This window comes from Drosophila rhopaloa, unplaced genomic scaffold (genome assembly GCF_018152115.1).
Source record: "Drosophila rhopaloa isolate 14029-0021.01 unplaced genomic scaffold, ASM1815211v1 contig_150, whole genome shotgun sequence".
Classification (NCBI taxonomy): Eukaryota; Metazoa; Arthropoda; class Insecta; order Diptera; family Drosophilidae; genus Drosophila; species Drosophila rhopaloa.
Window position 1 is genome coordinate 2,288,750 of NW_025335029.1, and position 22,057 is coordinate 2,310,806.

Sequence of the window (22,057 nt, forward strand, 5' to 3'; positions counted from 1 at the left end):
TTAGCCTCTTGTAATAGTTTTGGCGAATAAATAGCTTATCCGACAGCGCTAATGCTATATCTACTGCCGCCCTTGGCAGCCTCATCAATTTGATGTCGTGCACATTTAATGTGGTGTTGAGGGCGCGCGGATGCATAAAAAACCAAAGTCCGCGATCCAACGAGGCCCATAAATTACTAATAAAAGCCGCATGTGTGTGTAGTTGACGGGGTCGCGGCTTTAGTGTGTTAAAGCGGAAATGCGTTGGGCGCCATTTTGTGCGTGGGGTTTGGGTGGATTGGCGCTAACAAATGTGCGGCCTATTGACACATTCGGCGTGACACATTTCGTAGGGTAAATAAATTGAGTAAATCACATGTTTGGCTAACGAAATCCCAACCAAATTCTCCATGAAACCCTTGCCCAAAAGGAGTGGTGAAGCAAGGGAACAAGAGGAAATATGAGAGCCATGAAATGGGTTCGCCAAGCCTCGACCAAATGCGAAACGATTCGGCACTCCACGGCATCGGTGATACGGTCCCTGAGGAAGCTCACTCCGACGGCCTTCATGACACTCCGCCGGGCAGTCGCCAAGGTGGAGCACTTGGGCATCATGGGTCAGAAGCTTAGGCTGAACGATCGGGAGCTGGAGGCCAACAAGATGATAATGGCCGTCAAGAAAGAGGAGATCTCCAAGGGCATCCTGGACCCCACTAAGTTTACACCAGGTCAGCACATCTTCAAGACCCTAACCGAGATCCGCAAGTCGCCGATCTTCAATCTGATCAAGCGGATGCCCAAGGGTGGAGTGCTCCATGCCCACGATACGGCGCTCTGCAGCACGGAGTATCTCATAAGTCTGACCTACCGCGAGAATCTCTGGATTTGCACGATGGATGAGGGCTGCAAAGCGATTGCCTTTCGCTTTTCCAAGGAAAAACCCACTCACAAGCCCATGGAGAAATGCAATTGGGAGCCCATGGCAGAGTTCCGAGATCGGCGAGGCGAAGATAATGTAACCCGGTATTTCAAGCGCCGCTTCAGCATGTATCCTTTCTCAAAATTCATTTCGAATAATCAAGCCTGGGCGCACTTTATGGGCATATTTATTCTCCTAGACGGCCTGCTCTGCCACGCCCCCGTTTGGGCTGACTACTACTATAACGCCCTCAAGGAGTTTTCCGAAGACGGGGTACAATATTTGGAACTGCGATCCCTGCTGCCACCACTCTACTGCATCGATGGCGATATGCTCACTATCCGGGACACGGTGGCCATTTACCAGTCAGAACTGGAACGCTTCAAGGCCGACCATCCAAATTTTATTGACTCCAAGCTGATCTATGCCCCGCTCCGTGGTGTGGAACCCAGTGTGGTCGAGCAATATGTGAAGACAGCAGTGGAACTTAATGTAAGATTGATGATTAAGAACAAGCTTTACTACCTTTAAGTATCTGTAAGACTGTAAAGTTAATTTGCAGAAGATACTGATTTGAGATATAGCGTTTGACTGTATTTCATTTATTTAATAGATTTTTATTTGCAGTGCAGTTTAAAAAAACCAAACCAAAATAACATCAGATATTCGACCCGGGAAGTTTCTTCTAACTATTCATATTTTCAATTAATTCTTAATTACCATAAATAAATAAACTGTCTAATTTTAATAAAATGCTTGAAAAATGAACACAAAAAAATAATACAAAATTTTCTTTTACTATTTTAAACATGGTGGACACTAAAGTTACAGTTTTCCTTTACCTTTACAGAAAGAATTTCCCAACTTCATGGTGGGTTTCGATCTGGTTGGTCAGGAAGAGCTGGGACGACCACTAAAGGATTTTGTGGAGCCCCTGCTCAAGATGCCCGAACACATAAACTTCTACTTTCACGCCGGCGAGACTAACTGGTTTGGATCGCCCATTGACGAGAATCTGGTGGATGCCATACTGTTGGGCACTAAGCGAATCGGCCATGGATTCGCCCTCACCAAGCATCCGATGATGATGCGGCTGGCCAAGCTGCTCGACATTGCCATCGAGGTGTGCCCCGTGTCCAACCAGGTGCTCCAGCTGGGCGTGGACTATCGCAACCACCCGGCGGCGCTCCTTTTAGCCGCCCATGTGCCCGTCGTGATTTCCTCGGACGATCCGTCCTTCTGGCGCTGCGCACCGCTGTCCCACGACTTCTACTTCGCCTTCCTGGGCATTGCGCCGATGAAGGCGGACCTGAGGTTCCTCAAAAGCCTGGCCATCAACTCCATCCGGTACAGTGCCCTGGCGGGCGAGGAGAAGCGGGTGGGCTACGTCAAGTGGCAGAAATTGTGGGACAAGTGGATCGAGGACGTGGTGGAGCAGAAGTGTAGTAGTTAGCTCATGTACCTTCCAAATCAATAACACACTAGTAAATATGTATTATATTCTCGCATTTTATTTATTTGAATTTCGCCTGCACACGGATAACTCTGACGCTAGCTAAGAGTTGACTTACATCGATACAATTGATATGGGTGATGGCTAAGCTTCGCTCGTCACATGACCTAAATCAGAGAACTCGTTTCGGGATATTTTCGGGGGATATGTGTGGTTGAGGGGGCATAACGAAACTACGACCAGGAGCCATCTGTTAGCCATATAAGATGCGATAGCCCTGGCCTTGTCCATTTACATCCAGCTAAATTCTTTGTTCAAGCAGAGTTTTAGGCATACGTGTAGATCTGAATACAAGTGAGTATATAGCACAGTTATAACTTGAATGCACACGAATTTAGCATTTTGCTCATTTGGTTTTGAATTGCTTAAGCCTTTTACTTCTATGTCTTTAAAAATTATTATTACCATATACGTTATTATTGGGCAGCAGCATTCCATTCAAATGATTTTCTGAAAATTTTTCTTTACCTTTTTTTTTTTCTTGCGTTTTTGTGTATAGATGCTTGCAAAAATATTTGTAATATTCGGCCTGTGTTTGTTGTTTGCCCTTGGTTTAGCACTAACCCTATCGTTCACATACCTAAACTTACTGCCTCGATATGTTCAAATCCTAAGTATAACTTGCATCGCCTTTCCAATTTTCCTTTACAATCTTAACCATCCATGGGGCCTTAAGTATCGCTATGCTGTACAAATCTTAAACTCTACTCTCTTCTATATCTCTGCCCTCGGCCGATCGAGTTTTACTTTATGCGTGGGAATTGTGTACGCTATGTGAGTTGCTGCCAGTGCTGTTGATGTTGCTGCTGTTGTTGATGTTGCTGCTGCTGTTGATGTTGCTGCTTCTGCTGATGTTGCTGCTGTTCTTGTTGCTGGCGAAGTTTTTCGGCCTTCCAACTGGATTCGCCCACACTCAGTGGATAGGGTATAATATCCGGCTGTTGTTCCGAGGACATGTTGTCCACATCGTTGTGGTCGATGTTGTTGCTGTTGTCGGCCACATCCTCTTCGTTGTCATTGTTGTTGCCGACGTTGTTGTTGGTCGGCTCATTTGGTTCGCCATTAATTCCGTGGTTCCGGCCTTGGTTATTGTTTTTGTAATTGTAATAACCATATTTATTTGTGTTAGACAAATTGTCGTTGGTGTTGCTGCTCATGTTGCCACTGTCGGCGTTGCAATTCTGGGGGTCAGAAAAAAAGAGAGAACGAGGGAAACCAATATGAAATTTTAATATTAATTTGCGAAAATATATATTTGGTTTTCGCGAAAGCTTAATTAAATTCTTGTCACTTGTTTTATTAAAAAATATTTGGAAATTTTAAATGTTAACTCACTGCAATAATTTAACTCTCATTACTTAATTTCTTACACAGATAAAGAAAATATTTAAATATAAGAATTGTCTTAAAATTTGTTCTACATTTGTATAGAAATCTTAAAAAGTACAGTACCTGGAGTATTTGCAAGCCTTATACTTAAATATTTTTTGAGTATTCCTATACTTTATTATTTTTATTCGATTTCTACTGTATTGATATAATATATTATCGCTATTGTTTATAGATTATTTGTCTTGGTCGATTTATTCGAGTGGTTCCTGCATGTGGGGCAGATAAGGTACCACAAGAACCGCAAAATGCACTTGAACTGCTGTAACTATTGCAAAAATTACACAAGCAATTGTTTTTAAAGAAAACAAATAATAAAAGCAATTATATATAGGCATTGAGTGACAAAGGAAAACAATGATTTACCAACATTTGATATAAGTGGTCTTTCAACTTTAAAGAGTAAACATGTTTAGATAAACATTAAACTTTGGGGGAAAAATTTAATACTAAACATTTTATAAAGAACATAAAATGGGTCATATGAACAAAGTGCAAGCAAGGCTATGGGCTTTTTTTATAAAACAAATAGGGTCAATGTCAAGACAGATAATAGAAACCGCAATTCGGCTAATTAGATAGGACGCTTGGTGTAAATCGTGCCTATAAAAGGCTGCATTTACGTGCATTAGATCGCAATTTGCATTTCTTAAATCACAAGAATAAATCAAACCATGAGTGCCTGTACAGAAGGAACTGCTTTCGCAAAAACCAAGGAGACCACCAGGATCGTGATCATCGGAGCCGGAGTCTCTGGAATTGCGGCTGCCACTAGGCTTTTGGAGCAGGGATTCAAGAACGTGCAGCTTTTCGAGGCGGAGGATCGCATCGGAGGTCGCATCAATACAATTCCCCTTGGAGGTAGCTTTATCGATCTGGGAGCTCAATGGTGTCATGGGGAAGAGGGAAATGTGGTCTTCGAGAAGGTTAAGGATCTGGATATCCTTGATAGGTCCGGTGACTATGCCGTTTCTTTTATCCGTTCCAACAAGGAAATTCTCACCGATGATCAGACGAAGGTTATAAAGAATTTTTTCGACGAATTTGAAGTGGCCCCCGATGCTGAGGGTTCCATTGGCGAAGCCCTCACCCAAAGCTATTGGAAGAAGGTGGACCAGCAGTTAGTACCTATGGATAGGACCATTGCCAAGGAAGCTCTGGACTGCCTGAAAAGGCACAAATGCAGTGAGGATGCCTGCGATCACTTGTTCGAACTATCGCTACGAAACGACCTGAATTATGAACTTGCGGGCGGCGATCAGAATCTCAGCTGGCGGCAAAAAGGCTACTGGAAGTTTTTGAGTCTACTGCTTAATGCCAAGGAGGATCAGCCCGGTGATCAGGGGATCCTGAAAGGACACGTCCACCTCAACAAGCGAATTGCTGAGATCAACTGGGCAAGAGACGGTGAACTGGCCCTACGCTGCTGGAACGGTCAACTAGTCTCAGCGGATCACGTGATCTGCACTGTCTCGTTGGGAGTTCTCAAGGAGAAGCACCAGAAGCTCTTCGTGCCAGCCCTACCAGCTGACAAAGTCAGGTCCATTGAGGGTCTGAAACTAGGCACCGTGAATAAGTTCATCTTCGAGTTCGAGGAGCAGCCAATGCCGGAGCAAATGAGAAGCTTCGCTTGCCTTTGGCTGGAGGAGGATCTCAAGGAGCTGCGAGATGGGCAGTTCTTCTGGCTGGAGAGCATCGTCGGCTTCCATCGCGTAGACCGTCAACCCCTTTTGATGGAGGGTTGGATCATCGGGGCTCATGCCCGGTATATGGAAACCCTCAGCGAGGAGAAGGTCCTCGAGGCTCTGCAGTGGCTCTTTAGGAAGTTCCTCAACTTTACCGTGCCCCATCCCAAGCACTTTTTGCGCACTCAGTGGCATTCGAATCCGAACTTCCGTGGCAGCTACAGTTTCTATGCCACCTATGCTGATGAACTTCGAACGGGACGTACGGATTTGGGGTCACCATTGATGAATGTCTCAGGAAGACCGAGGATTCAGTTCGCCGGAGAGGCTTCCAGCCGGAACCACTTCTCCACGGTCCATGGAGCCACTGAGTCGGGATGGCGCGAAGCTGATCGTCTCAATGAATTCTACAAGGGACGAGCTGAAAACTAACATAATATCTAAACTACTCAATTGGAGTAAAGTTTTCTTATTCCGTATAAACATTTTATTCGAAATTTAGTAAGTCGCATCAATAATACTAACAAAATATTTGTATATATTTGGTTCTTCATTTCTTATTCACAATTCAAAAATCAATAAAAATTATCAAACAAAAAAGCACCCAACAAAAACCAATCTTTTATTACCTTAAAACCCAAGCCACAATATCTTTACTGAAAACGCCTAGTGTAAATATGGGTTTAACTTACTACCTGAAATCTTAAGGGATTTAGCATTGGTTGGTTTGAAATCACTTGCTTAACTATTGTTGTTTCTGGGTAAGTTTAATCATATTTCATTAACAATTCTTTCAATCGCTGCTTATAAGCTGGCTTAAGTACCTCTTCTAAAATAAGAAATACTTCTTGGCAACTAAACTGTGACTCCTCGTTAGGTAACATTATCTCTTGCCATTTCAGCACCCAATTGAAATTCCTGTGTAAATAGCACAACTGAAGACAGAAATATAAATTAAAGGAATTTAATCTAGTCAATGGAAGGCTGTGCCATCATGCTTTTGCACGGTGAAATCCCAACTAAGCCCATTTAATCCCGTCGCAAGTGAGTTAGTTGTACAATTAAGCCCAATGTTCCACTCCCAGCTATGTCAAGAGTGGCCAGCTCCAACTGACAGCCACTCACTATCCCCTTCTCGGCGAGCATCCAACGTCGCCATTGCAATCAGCAAACACAGAGAAATACTTTGCCAGTCATAACAACCATTACCTGGGCCATAACACAAGTCCGGCCAAGAACAGGAACAGGACTACTGCTCTGCCGGCTAGGCAAATGTGTGTCCTTTGGTCAAACAGAGACTTGTTTAACATTGTCACTCGAGGAGTCACGAGCACGTGGACGAACATGCAGACACTGAGAAAAAAACATCTTATGCAACTACCGTTTCGTGCTCAAAATTTACGAACAGTAGCTATAATCCATTTTTAATTTTTCGGTAATGTGCCAAATATCTGCAGAAATTTTAAAGACTGTTTCTGGTCCGACTCAATGCATAACATTATAAACTTCAATTTTGTTATTCTCAACAACTATCTATCAATCAATACATAACATTATATACCTAAATTGTTTTATTCGGAACAACTATCAAAGGTCTTGAAAGATAATTACTTTTTATTTTAAGTCCTTTTTAACTTATAGTCAATTAAAATTTGGAGTAAAATAATGTTTAAGTCTAAATACTTTACTATATTTTTTAATCAATAGCATAGTTTTTTGGTTTGAATAATTTGGTTCTTTGACAAACATTTTGTAGTCCTATACAGACTATTTGTATATAATAAAATATAATAAATCCTAAAAAAATTAATAAGTGTTGCTAAAATTTTTATTTTCTTGTCTTTCAGAGAAGGAACATTTTATTTATCTTGTGTTTAATGGGACTAGTTTTCTGTCAGTGTAGAGCTACAAAAAAACCACGTATCCGGCTGGCTAGACACTGAAGGCAACGGAACCAACGAGTGCCGCTCCTGCAGCGCATTAACCGAGGGATCGGCACTGGGATTGGAACACGGAATGGGGCAGGTTCAGCGGAAAAGCTACAACAGATGTGGCCAACTTGTTGTCGGGCTTTCCTTCTTTCGACTCGAAGGGCGACAAAGTCGCATATGTAATTGGGTGGTGGCGAAATTGGGGGATGGGCGATAAACTAGGAGAAGGATACGAGTACGACCACCAGGGCGACATGCAAACAAACAAACAAATGTAAACACACAAAGGCAGAAGGAGTATACACAGAGAGAAAGTCTTTTGTAATAAAAATACTTCGATACTTCAATAAAAACAATTACGTTGAATTATAAATTAAATTAAATTTAAAATTAAATATTAAATCGTTCCTATCAACAGAAATCATGTTATTTTACAAAGAGTATATGTTTGTCAAAAATATTGGTTCTATTTGTACTAAACATACAGATTGCTTGCTACTTTTAGATCCAATTCCAGCTTTAAAAACATTTTTCTCTCTTTTTTTTTTGTTAGGTATTGAATGGGAAAAAGGAGAAGGATAAAGCAGAAGAGATACATGGGAGCAAGGATATTTTGAATGTTTTGGCCCGGGCTTGGCATAAATTTGAATTTTCAACATGGGCAGCCAAAGTGCTTTTGCAGTTTCTGCCGGACGGCAATTGCTGGGGCATTTCGGCAGGGAAATCACATGGCCAGTGCTTCTGAATCTGCTCCTGATTTCGCCCATGCTCCTGATTCCTGGCTCCTGTTGCCCTGTTGTGGTTTTTGTGGCCATCCATGGCTGGTCTGGTCTGGTTTGGTCTGGATGGCCTTTGGGTTGTGTTTTTGCTGCACCAACTACTGGGTATGTGCTAAACTGATTTCAGCTTTCCCTATTCCGCACGTAATCTGAACTTTTGCATGTGTGAGACCTCAGTGGCCACGCCCACTGGCCACCACCCACTCCCCTTTTTTGGATCAAATGCTTGCAAATGTTCCGAAAAACAGGCGCAATTACAATGTTGTTTGCTGCTCGCTGCAAATGAGTTGGTCAACATGTTTGGCTTTTATTTCAGTTTTTTTACGAATGCGTTTGAATTTTGTTTGCAATTGCAAGTCTTTAAATTTAAAGAACTAGACTCAGATATCGAGATTTTGTGACTCGGTCAGGCCACAGATAGGCAAACCCATAAGAAAAACTATTTTGTGTCTGCGTCATACATTAAAATTTGCCGTAAAATATAAATAAACTGTGAAAAGGCAGTAAATTGATTTTCAAGCACAAATAGAAGCTTACATCACATTGAATATTAAGTTTCAATGCAAAGCACTGAATTAATAACTTCGTTTAAATAATATATGCACATGACATTTTTAGATATTAGCTTATCTTATAATAATAATAAAACTATATTGACTGTTAATAAACTACAAGTAAAATTTTAAAACAAATTATATCTTATCTAGCCAAATATATAAATTTTACTTCGAACATTACCAAAGTTCCAAGAACTTTTGCTTTAAAATCAATATTTCGTAAATCAAATAAATTACGGCACAAAAATCAAAATTAGTTTGGCTTACTATAAATAAAAACAAGTTTTATTTGGGTCCGAATACGGTTTTATACACATTTCTTATATTTATCAATGCAAAATAGTCTTGGGAAGAGTTAAATATTTATTTCTTTCTAAGATTCTATTACATCTCTACACACTTTAAATGGCAATAAACGGAGTACTTAAATAAAGTTAGTATATTATGTTTTCGTGCCCCATGGGCTGTGACCAATCTCGATGCCACGCTTTTGAAAGCTGTCAACCGGAGTCACTAGGTGTGAGCTCACAACTGAGCTGTTCGCGACCGGTAGTAGAGATGCAATCGGTCCGCCTCACGCCATCCCGTTTCAACGGCTCCGTGGACCGTGGAGTAGAAGTGCTTGTGAGAGGCTTCCCCGGCGAATTGTAGGCGTGGCCTACCGCCCACATCCTGGAGCGGTGCCTCCAGATCCCAGGCACCCGTCCGCAAAGCCTCCGTGTAGGTGGATCGGAAGGTGTAACTGCCCCGGAAGTTGGGATTCGCATGCCACTGAGTGCGCAGCATTCGCACTGGGTGTGCCACCTCAAAGGGCAGGAATTTGCGGAAGAGCCACTGCAAACCCTTCAGGACCTTCTCCTCGGACAGTGTTTCCATGTGTCGGGCATGTGGTCCAATAATCCAGCCCTGCAGGATACGTGGCTGCTGGGAGACTGGGTAAAATCCGAATACACTTTCCAGCCAAAAGAGCTCGGAAGCTCGAAGTTCCTCGAGATCCTTCTTCAGCCAGAGGCAGTTAAAACCAGGCCAGTCTTGGGGCAATTGTGGATTTTCAAATTCCAGAAAGAACTTGTCCACGGTGCCCAGTTTGAGACCCTCGATGGCCCTCACTTTGGCCGCTGGCAGGGCGGGCACAAAGAGTTTTGGATGCTGTTCCTTTAAAACTCCCAGGGAAACGGTACAAATCACATGATCCGCGGTGATGACCTCGCCATTCCAGCAGCGCACGGTTAGCTCATCGGCTCCTTCCCAATTAATCTCAGCAATCCGTTTGTTGAGCAGCACATGTCCCTTAAGAATGCCAAGATCATCGGGTTGATCCTCTTGGGCCTTTATGAGCAGCATCAAGAATCTCTTATAACCCTTGTCCCGCCAATTGAGCAGCAGTTCACCCTCACATAGCCAGTACTCCAGGTGACCCTTTCCGGAGACTTCGAACAGGTGATCCGCCGCCTCCACGGAGGCCTCGAATTTGTGGAAAACCTCCAGGAACTCCTCGGCAATGGTGCGATCAATGGGCGGCAGTTTCTCCAGTTCTTTCCAGTACTTCAAATTGATGTAGTCACCCAGGGAGCCATCGAAATTCAAGAGCTCTTTCTGCCTGTCTGGTATCGAGCTATCAGCTATGCCCTTAAGTTGATCTGCTATCTCATCGGGCAAAACCTCTCTGTTGGAACGCACACACTTGTAGGTTTCGTAGTGGCGATCTGTAACCTCTAGAAGATCCAGATCCTTGACCTTATCGTAGACCACATTTCCCTTCTCGCCGTGGCACCACTGGGCGCCCAGATCGACGACATTATCGGCAAAGGGAATCGTGTGGACACGTCCGCCAATTCGATCTTCAGCCTCCAGGAGGAGAACATTCCGGAATCCCAGATCCAGGAGACGGGTGGCTGCAGCTATTCCGGCGGATCCAGCTCCCACGATCACAATGCGAGCGGTTTGTTTGGTTTTACTCAGCAGACGCAAAGACGCTGAACTCATGGTGAGGGAAATATGGGTATTTATATTTCTTATAACAACCGCACGTGTTTCACCTCCGACGTTCGGCACAAAACTAATCGGATTTATTCACTTTCACCCGCTCTACTCGTATTTTGTATAGTTTCTGCCCGCTTCTTTCCTATCTCTGAATATTTATGGGTCTCTGCGATAAGAGGCAACCCAATGATAAGGCGGCTTTCATTGTTGCCCGACCAAATTGGTGTTATGTCAACGCAATTAAACCGAGAATAAAGCAATTGACAGGCTTGCAATACAGAATCGGCATAGAATCAGTCTCTTAAGAGAGCGGAAGAGTAGAAAAAATACGCACCGCTACTAATCAAGAGAACGCTCTCTTAAATTTCACTCTTTGCACACAGACTAAAATAACATTTGCTTTTCAGCATTTCACATTTATCAAATTACCATAAAAACATAATGTTTGCATATTTGATTGTATTTTAATGTGGTTTCTGTAAAATTTGTGTTCAGTTTATTATAAAATACTTTATAAAGAATTATGTTATCCATCTTGACCATATATTAACATTATTAATTGTATACTACATATAAACAATATTGACCACTAAATTAAAACAGATGTCAATTTATATTAAGAAATAAATTGTTTATTTATCTTTAAATATTTTAAAGTATTTAAAATAAAAAAAATTAAAGTCAATTAATTTTAAATATTTATATTTTATATTATTTTTTTATCAAAATAAAAAAAACATTTTTCGCTTTGAATTGAAAAATGTCATTGATATCAAAAATGAGGTGGTAGAAAGTTGGTTTTGATTTGTATTTTAAATTGATAACAGATTCTTAATATATACTATTTAAAATGTCGATAAATGGAATCTCTTTTTTTTATGGCATAAGCCATTTTTGGTCGTGACAATAGTATCATTCTTCAACAATTGACTATCTTAATAGTCATCTCTTTAAAAAAAAACAATTCATAGCTTACAAACGAAAACCAAAACAAAAGCCTAGCTTCGGGCGCACAAACAATCGCACGCACCCCCCCTCCCGCAAAGCGTTTTAAGCTTGCCACCCGAATGTATGCAACAAAATGTTTTCGTTCGGTTTGCCAGTGGCGCTGTGAGCGAGCTCCTTTGATGAATGTATTCATAAAAATCCAATCATTGCAATTGCACAGCGCATACGGGCGGCGAAGGCAAAGGCATTCAAGATGAATTCGCCAAAATAATGGGAAAACACAACAGACAGCTGGGCGCAGCCAACTTCCGTCCTTCCGTCCTTCGGCCCTTTCCCACCTCCCACCCCCACCATCATTTGTCCGCAGGGCCGGGGGATTGGGAACCCCCCTCGCAACCAAGCAGTCAACAAAAAAATTGCAGCAATAATTTTTTTCGGAAAACAAAAACACATTTGTGCATAGACTGGGAAAATAACCAGAGCTGAATACAATTTATTGGCAGGAAAGAACTAGTTGATACTCAGTCACGCAAAATATTTTAAAAAGTAGGAAAGTGTTTTCATTTAAGATGTTATTTTTTAAATAAAATCTACTTATTTTTAAATATATCCAAAATAAAATGATGTGAATTTTTAAAAAATTAAATTTTGATGAGCTGAGATGCAGAAGGTATAACATTCAACAATTTAACAATAATTTGATAAACTAACAAGATTAATAAAAAAGTTTACTGACAATGATTTCTTATTATAAATGATTTTATTTCGCAGCCCAACAACCGTAAAAGCTAAACTCCCCGCTATTTAAAGGGTATTGCCTAAAGCCTGAACGTTCGCAACAACAAAAGATGCGATTAAAATGACAAGTGAAAGCAATTTTCGTGCATCTGGTACGGCAAGTGCGGGGAGGAGAGATGTAAAGGGAGAAAATGATTGTCGAGGTAAGGACACAACCCGAATGATTGCCTCGAATGGCATGCGAATACGGTTGGCCAGAGTAATATGACATCGTTTATGGGCCTGCTGCTGCCGCAGGAACTACGAAGACAAGCCCAAAACCCTACCCCTCTGGTACTCACATTCGTGCTGCATTCGCATTTCAGTATCCATTCTACGGCAATGAATTTATTCTCGATTTGTATCTGATGTGATTGCAGGAATTCCTGATCGATTGGCTCCAAGGCGACCGTATCCCATAACTGTGCATTCTCTAGCACCTTGTCGTCCTCCTCCTCGTCGTCATCATCATCATCATCATCGTCATCATCTTGGGGCTCCTTCAACTGCCTTTTTCTGCCCATTTTCCGTCGCTGTATGTAGTTAATTGGATCGACAGCATTTAAAGGACACAACAGCTCAACCTGAAGCAGCACAAAAAATAACGAAAAGGGGAAAAGAGAATCATTGTAAAAAGATTGAAGATGTCAGGAGCTAAAATCTCGGCTGTGAGGATTTCCTCTTTTTTTTTTGCAAAAATTTCAATTGGTAGAATGTGAACGGGAGACCGGGTGTTAAATTGATTTTGACATCTGGGTTGCACTTGACTTTTAATTTTACTGCCATTTTCCATTGACACTTGCAAATTGACGTTTTAATGCAATTTGCTTTTAATTAAAAGTAAAAGGCAGCAAAAGGCAGGAGCCAATAAACTAAAAAACAACGTCATTGTAAACTTGACTTCTGGTTATAACCGGCAGGGGCTATCCTGGCAATTAAATATTGAGCTATCGAACAAATGTGTGTGTCTGTTTTGGAATGCGCATAAATAAATTTTGAACAGGTTAATCGCGGTGAACCGCAACATAAATCCCAAAATAAATAAATAATGAAGAATGAATAATATATCATAGGTATAATTATGCAAACAAATTAAATTGACGAATAATATTTTATTGCATGGATGGCTTTTAGTATGAAAAAGGAGTTTCCATTTTATTTAGTTGGATACAAAAGAAATTTGTATTACCTATTTTTTCGTTATAAATAAATTAACTCTATGCTGCAAACCTTTACCTATTTCTATTATTTTATTGATATTTTGGATGAAATGCATTATTTAGGATGTACTACATTTGTTTTAAGCACAACAAAATTAAAGCCAGCTTTATGAAGACTTGTTATTAAAATTCTTGCAGTATCTAAAATCCAGGGTATCATTGGATTTTAAGGCTCTCACTAACACAATAGAAGTGTATTTTAATGGTTGTTGATGGGATTGCTTTTAAACGAACGGTAATTTAATTGAAAACGACAAATAACTAGCAACAAGCAAGGATGCTGGGAATGCAAATTTCTGCAAACTGCAAAAAGGGGAGCAAGAATGAAGAAGAAAGAAAAGTAGGAAACTCAATCCGCGTGGATTTTCATCTCCTCCTTAGGCGCCAGGTGGTGGGGCTTTAAGCTCAGCCCGTCTTACTGCAGTTGCCACTGTGCAGGTGCGGAATATATCCCGGGAATCGCATTTTCCACTTACCTGTATCGTGGTGGACACCGCCGGGGCACAGCACTTGACCCCGCGGTGGCAGCGGCCACACAGTTTCGGTCGATACAGCTTTCGCGAGACGCACTCTCCAAGGCGAATCCTGGCAGGACCCAGGCGCTGGATGCTCCGGCACTCGTGGCCCTTCTACGGCGGAAAATCGAAAGAAAAATGGGCAATACGGAGGAATATTAGTGATTCACCTTTAAAAAACAATCATATACAAAGATAGCTAGAGATCTCGTTAATAAACCAACCTTTAACTTAAATAAATGTATTGTTACCTTTGTTAAAGATATTTTACTAATCATTCAAGTTTTAGGAAACAAAAGGTTTTTATTAAATTAAAAAAATTAATAACATTCAATAATTATTTGAATTACAATTAAATTTACTTCGGAACTAAAAAAACAAGAAAACGAATAATTTTAGATAGTCTGATTTATCAGCAAAGTTTTTATATTTAATAACTTAATAACTTAAAAAAAACGATTAAAAATAAATGCTCAGATATATGTGATTATTTCAATTTTAAACTTATGTTTTTATTGAATGGTTTTTACTGCAAAATTTGAATGACAGCTCATATGAGAAATCATTCAGGACTCATTATTATTTTAATTTAATCCTTTTTGAATTGACTGGTTTTTACTCCAAAATTTGAATGATAGCTCATATGAGAAATCATTCAGGACTTATTACAATTTTAATTTATATCCTTTTTGCACTTTTACTATACATACATCTAAGTAATGCATTAATGTCTATTGTGCTTGTTAAATGGCTGTAGAGGTTTAACAATTACTTTAACAAATCAAAAACATTTACAAAATAAATTAAAACAATTAAGACTCATTTCTACCAGTTTAGCAGTATATTCCCAAAGTGGCAAAAGTGTTTCGTCATTAAAAGGACACTCACTCGTATCCTGTGGGCAGGCTCATCGTGCTTCTCGTGCTCCTTGTGGTGATGATAATGCTGATGGGCGTGGCTGTGGGCGTGATGCAGCTTTCGCTTGTGGGTTAGGGGGTGACTCCTGCCCCGCTTATTGTCCTCGTGGTCGTCCTTGTCGCACCTGCGATTCTCGCAGAGCCGCAAATTGCTCAGTTGATGGCAACCCGCGTGGGTGGTGGTGTGCCGCGTGGCGGTGCCAAGGCCGCAGCTCCGGCTGCAGGCGGTCCAATTGCCGCTGGTGGTGCTGTTGTGGCAGGTGGCGTAAACTGCAACGAGTGGAGTTGCAAAGGATTGCTAATGAGCATGCTTATGATCGGGGGGCTCGTTAATCACCGCCAAATGGCAGGCACGAAATATGATTCTTAGGACGAACATCTATCTTCGTTCAAGAACCGGTTTAAGACTTTTAGTACTTTTCTACCAGATAATCTTGTAATAATCTAGATTACAATTAATACCTTAAAAATTAATGTCAGGAGCTGGAAAGAAATTGCACTTAAGGCACAAACACAACAGGACCTTTAGATAAACAACGATCTTTGTTCAAGAACTCACTAAAAAAATTTATTTATTTTCAAGCTATAAAAAAAATAAATCATTGGACTATGATTTTCTACATAAGTATGTACTAACTTCAAAAAAAAAAAATATTTCAAAGAAATGCAAAAACAGCTCCGAAGATTTATTCCTCAATTTATTTTTGTGCATCAAAAGTTGAAAAATATTTTCTTTACCCAATATAATTATTCCACTGTCACTGAATTTCAAATCAGATCGTTGGCAAATTAAAAAATATTTACAAAAATGAAGCTAGAAAGGGAATCATTCTCCGAAACTGAAGTATACTCCGTGGGAGATTGGCAGAAGTTAAAGCTACTCCTTTGGAAAAATTGGATTCTTCAGTGGAATGAAAAAATTCAAATATTTTGCGTTCTGCTCCTCCCAACGCTTTTTCTCTGTCTTATAGTAATTTTGCGATTAATAGTAAGGCCGGAATATAAGCCAGAAATTCATTACGTCCCTGAATCAACATCGGACCTCATGCTTTATATGAAGAAGCTTACGCTCGGAAATCGAATAATGCACGAGAATGGATCACTTAATATACCAAGAAATTTCCTTTGTTTCACTCCGGATACACCTTTCAATAGTGCTGTTATGAATGCTACGGTATTGCGGCTCAAACTCCTAGGGACTCGACCCTATGACACTGCATCGCACATGGAAAAGGATATGGTAATGCATAACTTTTTGGCCGGAGTGCAATTTGAAGATAAACCAGTGGCAATGAATGATAACGGATATCCGATTAATTTAAATTATTCGATTCGTTTTCCCAGTGAACTGCGCACCATGGAAGGCCTAGTAATAGAAACCTGGAGGACAGCTAATTTGCATTTGGGATACGACTCGACTGGACCCCGTAATAGAGAGGAAAATGATGGCGGCGTGCCGGTTGGTTATATAAGAGAGGGCTTCCTGCCCATCCAGCATGCCCTAACCATGTCCTGGCTTACTTTGGCCTCGGGTATCCAGGATAATGATCTGCCGCCTATCAATGTTCAGAGATTTCCCTATAGAGCATTTAGCTATGACCAATTGTTGAGTGGCCTACGGCAGCTACTGCCCTTCGTAATCCTGCTCAGCTTTATCTATCCCTGCTCGACTGTGACAAAGTATGTGACCACCGAAAAGGAGCTGCAGCTCAAGGAAATAATGAAATTGATCGGCGTCCACAACTGGCTCCATTGGATGGCGTGGTTCGTAAAGAGTTATGTATTGCTTATGGTGGTGGTGGTTCTTATCATGTTTCTGATGATGATTAAGCTCTACTATTCCGTGGCCGTACTATCAAATTCAAATTTGATTCCTGTACTAGTATTTTTGCACACCTATGTTGTGGCCAGCATATGTTTTTGCTTTTTACTGGCGGTAATGTTTACGAAAGCCAGCACGGCTGCTGCAGTGGCCTCTATACTCTGGTTCATTACCTTTATACCCTATTCATTTGCCTACTATTATTACGAACGTCTGAACCTCTTTGAAAAACTGCTCATCAGCATGGTGTTTTCGAACTCAGCCCTGGGCTTTGGCATCCATGTCATAATAAAGTGGGAAGGAACTGGAGAGGGAGTTACTTGGAACAATATGTTTCAGCCGGTCTCAGATGATGATGATCTGACCCTGTTTTATGTGATCATGGCCATGACATTCGGGGGATTTATATACTTCACCATTTGCCTTTATGTGGAACAGATATTTCCAGGTGATTACGGTATACCTCGTAGATGGGACTTTATTTTTCGCAGATCATTTTGGATGGATTTTGTGCCTATTAAATTTGTTTCAAAAACAGAAAAATACGAAAGCTCCACAAGCGGATCTCCGAAAAAACAAAAACACAGTTGTAGAAAAAAAAGGGATATGGGTGTTCAATTGTGCAACCTTCAAAAAACTTTTGGCAAACATAGAGCAGTCAAGGGCATCAATTTAAAGATGTATCGCAATGAAATTACAGTATTACTTGGACATAATGGAGCTGGCAAGACCACAACCATCAATATGATTACGGGAATAATTAAGCCCACAAATGGAACGGCCATAGTAAACGGCTATGATATTCGAACTGAATTGGAAAAAGCACGGCAATCATTGGGAATTTGTCCGCAAGTTAATATACTCTTCAACAACATGAGTGTTCGGGATCATATTAAGTTCTTTAGTAAGCTGAAGGGAATACGGGGTGTCAAGGCTGTTGAAAATGAGGTAAATAAGTATGTAACCATGTTGGAATTGCAGGACAAGTCTTTTGTGGCCGCCGAAAAACTATCTGGTGGGATGAAGCGCAAGTTGGCCCTTTGTTGTGCCCTGTGTGGAAATGCGCGGGTTGTACTTTGTGATGAACCAAGTTCCGGGATCGATGCAGCCGGTCGCAGAAGTCTGTGGGATCTACTCCAAAGCGAGCGGGACGGAAGGACTATTTTGTTAACCACTCACTATATGGATGAAGCTGATGTCCTGGGCGATCGTATAGCCATCATAGCTAATGGTCTGCTGCAATGTCAGGGTACCTCCTTTTATTTGAAGAAGAAATTTGGCACTGGCTATCAATTAATTTGCATGATGATGAGTGGCTGCAATGTGGCCGCAGTAACGCAGTTAATAAATAAGCATGTGCCTCACTTGAAACTGGAAAGGGAGTTGGGCACTGAACTAACTTATCGCCTGCCCAACGATTACTCCAAGAACTTTGCGGCGTTATTAATGGATTTGGATGAGAATTGTGCCAATTTGAAATTGGAGGGGTATGGTTTGAGTGGAGCCACTTTAGAAGATGTTTTCATTGAAGTCAACTGCGAGAAGAGAGTTCAGGGGGGAGAGGATGTGCCGCAGGCTGATAAAAGTACGGCGTTCGGGGACTTGATATTTGATCAAAAAACAAAGGAAAAAGGAACTTTTAACCGTTTATCTATGTATTGGCAGGCTCTCTTTTTGAAGAAATTTTACATCACCATAGGATATTACTGGCTTATGGTAATACAGATTTGTCTACCCATAATAATTATGACCTTGACCGTACTGAATTCGCGGGGTGGAAGGATCTACTTCGAACTACCCGCCATGCCCATATCCATTTTTCAGTACAAATATGTTTATGTAATATTGGATGATAATGCCACTGATCAAGCCTCGCCGATAGGTGAGACTTACGAGAGGCATTTGGAGCGTTACGGTGATAGAGCCAGGTTAATAAAAACAGGCGAGATGAGCTTTGAGGATTACATTCTAAGTCGTGGCATGAGTGAAAATCACCGAATTGATTTTGATTATTTGGCGGGGATCACCATTGGAAGGGATAACATCACTGTGTGGCTGAATAATAAACCTTTGCATACCGCTCCATTGACGCTTAACCTATTGCATAATGCCTTGGCCATGAAATACCTGGGAAAGGAGGCCTCCACATACGTAACTAATGATCCTTTGCCGTACAGCGACGATACCAGGTCATTGCGTCTAAACAAAGCACAGCGTTTGGGCGCCGAAATAGCCATTAATTTAAGCTTATGCATGGCATTCATTACGTCCTTCTATGCGATACCCGTCATAAAGGAGCGAGAGACTCGGGCCAAACTATTGCAATTTTTGAGTGGAGTAGATGTGGTTGCTTACTGGACAAGTCAGTTGATTTGGGACTATCTCATATTTATCATATCGGCCTTAACGTCTATATTCACGATTGCTGCTTATCAAGAATATGGCTATTCAACACCATTAGATCTAAGTCGTTACTTTTACATTCTATTGATATTTGGATTTCCTGCCATTACCCTAAGTTATGCTCTATCTGGATTTTTTTCCAATGCTGCAACAGGTTTTACCCGCATTGCCATTTTCAATACCTTTGCAGGAACTGGCATGTTTATGCTAGTCGTAGCTCTTGATTTTGAGGCTTTTCAGCTGAAACATGTGGCAGCCGAACTTGCCTGGTACTTTCGAATATTTCCACACTTCAGTTTGGCCAGTGCCGCTCTTCACATCCACATAGGATATAATATTCGAAAGGGCTGCAGTTTGCCCAGCATTACGAAATTATCTGAAGAAGAACGCTGCCGAACTGTTGCAATATGCTGTAAAATTCCAGAATATTTCGGTTGGAAAAGCCCTGGTGTTTTACCAGAAATCCTATATCTAGTGACGGTGGGATTAATATTACTTTTGCTACCAATTCTGATTGACGCTAAGATATTCGGATGGATTGGCGAAGCTTTAGTCAAATTGTGCTCCAGAAGAAAACGTTCCAGAGGAGGATCTTCACTCGAAAATGAGGATGTAGTGGCGGAGAGATTGATTGTTAGAGAAATGATAAATTCCGAAAGGAAAGACATACCTCTCTTGGTAAATAACATTACCAAACACTATAAAGATAAGCTGGCTGTGAGGGGAGTTTCCTTTCATGTCTCACATGCCGAATGTTTTGGACTCCTGGGAGTCAATGGCGCTGGTAAAACCTCAACCTTTAAGATGCTGACTGGAGATCACAAGATCACCTCCGGAGAAGCATACTTGGATGGCGAAAACATATCCACTCATAAGATTTATGGAAAAATTGGGTATTGTCCACAGTTTGATGCATTGTTCGATGATTTGACTGGTCGGCAGACATTACAAATTTATTGTTTATTAAAAGGAGTGCAACGTCGTCACATTAGGACAATAAGTTGGACGCTGGCAACATCTTTTGGATTTGAAAAGCACTTGGATAAGCGAACGAAACATTATAGTGGTGGTAATAAGCGAAAGCTAAGCACAGCCATAGCGGTACTCGGAAATCCTTCGGTTTTATATCTAGACGAGCCCACCAGTGGCATGGATCCTGCGGCGAGACGACAACTTTGGCAGGTAATAGGTGCCATTCGAATTGCCGGAAAGTCAATCGTGCTGACCTCACACAGTATGGACGAATGCGAGGCATTGTGCACCCGATTAGCCATAATGGTGGATGGCCTATTTAAATGCATAGGATCAGTTCAAGGCTTAAAAATCCAGTACTCAAAGGGTCTCATACTCAAAATAAAAGTCAAGCATAAAAAGAAACATTTTCAGAGAGTAGTGGAAAATTCTTCTTCCTCAAGCCAAAATAATTATTTTGCAGAAGTTCATCCAACAAATGAGAAAAAAAATTCTTTGTTAGGCCTGGAAAATGCACTACCAGATCGAGTTTTAAAGGTAAATAGATTTATATTGAGAGAAGTTCCTGGTGCTGAATTCAAGGAGGAATACAATGGACTAATAACATACTATATGCCACAAACAACAAATTTGGCTAAAATTTTTCAGCTTCTTGAAAGTAACATGAACAAATTGAATATTGAAGATTATTTAATTATGCAAACACGGTTGGAGGAAATATTCTTAGACTTTGCTGCACAGCGGGAAGGTTCTTTAGTGATTACTAAAAGGTATGTGCTGAACTTTTTATAGAGAAGTATTAATCTTTTAAAAGTCATTTTTTATACTTTTTCAGAAAATGTTGGTGTTGCTAGTTAAATGGTTTTGTGTTTCTTACTTTTTATAGCTGTATAATAATTATGTTATTTTCAATACATTAATTTGTTACCTATTAAATGTTTTACGATACATACAACTTTGTTGATTATTAAAACGGAATAACTACGGAATTTAATTATTGATTTTCGATGACCTTTCGTATTGGACTCCCTTTGCACTAATTGCTGGCCAGAATTGGAAATGTGTTCAACTCCTCGGAACCCGTGAGCCCCTCGTTTAATATCGCAACTGCTCGGCTTTCCATTTAAGTCGCCAAAGGCTATACCCTGTAGCTGCTGGCAGGAACGCTTAATATCTTGTTTATTTATTGCATTCTGCGCGTTTAATTAACACTTAATCCTTGTGTAAGTAATTACGATGCTGCTCCAGCATTTGCTCCTGCTCGTGGCCTCCAGTCTCGTGATGGAATAATTCATCTTCATAAATATGCGCTGCACTCACTACACGGTTTTCGGGGTAGGATGTGGGTTTTCGGGGCGCTTAAAAAGCATTAAGTTGCGCATCGGACACAGCACGACACGCCCCTGAGCGCCATTAACTCAGACCAGTGGGCGGGGGGAGGGGCAGGATGTGAACACAATGGGATGGCCACAGCCATAAACACACTTATAAAACAATAACAAGGCCATGGCAGTGGAAATGGGACTGCGCTGGGAGAAATATCATCTAAATTGGTCATCCATTTGGTCAGTTTTCGAATTACTCTCCTGTGAACTTCATTCAATTATCTTTTATAAATCAAAAACATTTAGATCTGTTCTAGGTTTGTAGAAATAGGCATGAGGACGCTTATGAAATATTTTGGGTGCTTTAAAATTAAATTTTTTTACTAATCTTGTATAAATTTCTTCTAGAAAGTTCAAACAAAA

General features: G+C 40.8%; 5 protein-coding genes across 5 annotated transcripts in view; 3 read left to right on the top strand and 2 right to left on the bottom strand.

The window, feature by feature from the left end:
- The first annotated feature begins 333 nt into the window (after positions 1-333).
- Positions 334-2,406, top strand: LOC108046713 (adenosine deaminase 2). The gene is made up of 2 exons (XM_017126569.1): positions 334-1,390; positions 1,749-2,406. The coding sequence occupies exons 1-2, from the start codon at positions 440-442 to the stop codon at positions 2,349-2,351; spliced, it is 1,554 nt and encodes a 517-aa protein (XP_016982058.1). The 5' UTR covers positions 334-439; the 3' UTR covers positions 2,352-2,406.
- The window catches only part of LOC108046714 (basic-leucine zipper transcription factor A), a 61,117-nt gene continuing 41,461 nt past the window's right edge, over positions 2,402-22,057 (bottom strand). Inside the window, exons 7-10 of the mRNA XM_044456671.1 lie at positions 15,084-15,382; positions 14,157-14,309; positions 12,763-13,044; positions 2,402-3,592 (exon numbers count right to left, since the gene is read on the bottom strand). Of these exons, the coding sequence (XP_044312606.1) occupies positions 3,182-3,592; positions 12,763-13,044; positions 14,157-14,309; positions 15,084-15,382 (1,145 nt within the window). The 3' untranslated portion in view covers positions 2,402-3,181. The remainder of the gene's footprint in view (positions 3,593-12,762; positions 13,045-14,156; positions 14,310-15,083; positions 15,383-22,057) is intronic.
- Positions 4,455-6,099, top strand: LOC108046717 (spermine oxidase). Its single transcript, XM_017126573.1, has one exon. It carries the CDS (start codon positions 4,475-4,477, stop codon positions 5,915-5,917), a length of 1,443 nt encoding a protein of 480 aa, XP_016982062.1. The 5' UTR covers positions 4,455-4,474; the 3' UTR covers positions 5,918-6,099.
- LOC108046715 (spermine oxidase) lies at positions 9,095-10,956 on the bottom strand. Its single transcript, XM_017126572.1, has one exon. It carries the CDS (start codon positions 10,736-10,738, stop codon positions 9,278-9,280), a length of 1,461 nt encoding a protein of 486 aa, XP_016982061.1. The 5' UTR covers positions 10,739-10,956; the 3' UTR covers positions 9,095-9,277.
- Positions 15,902-21,227, top strand: LOC108046712 (phospholipid-transporting ATPase ABCA3). The gene is made up of 2 exons (XM_017126568.2): positions 15,902-21,079; positions 21,145-21,227. Exons 1-2 carry the CDS (start codon positions 15,921-15,923, stop codon positions 21,161-21,163), a joined length of 5,178 nt encoding a protein of 1,725 aa, XP_016982057.2. The 5' UTR covers positions 15,902-15,920; the 3' UTR covers positions 21,164-21,227.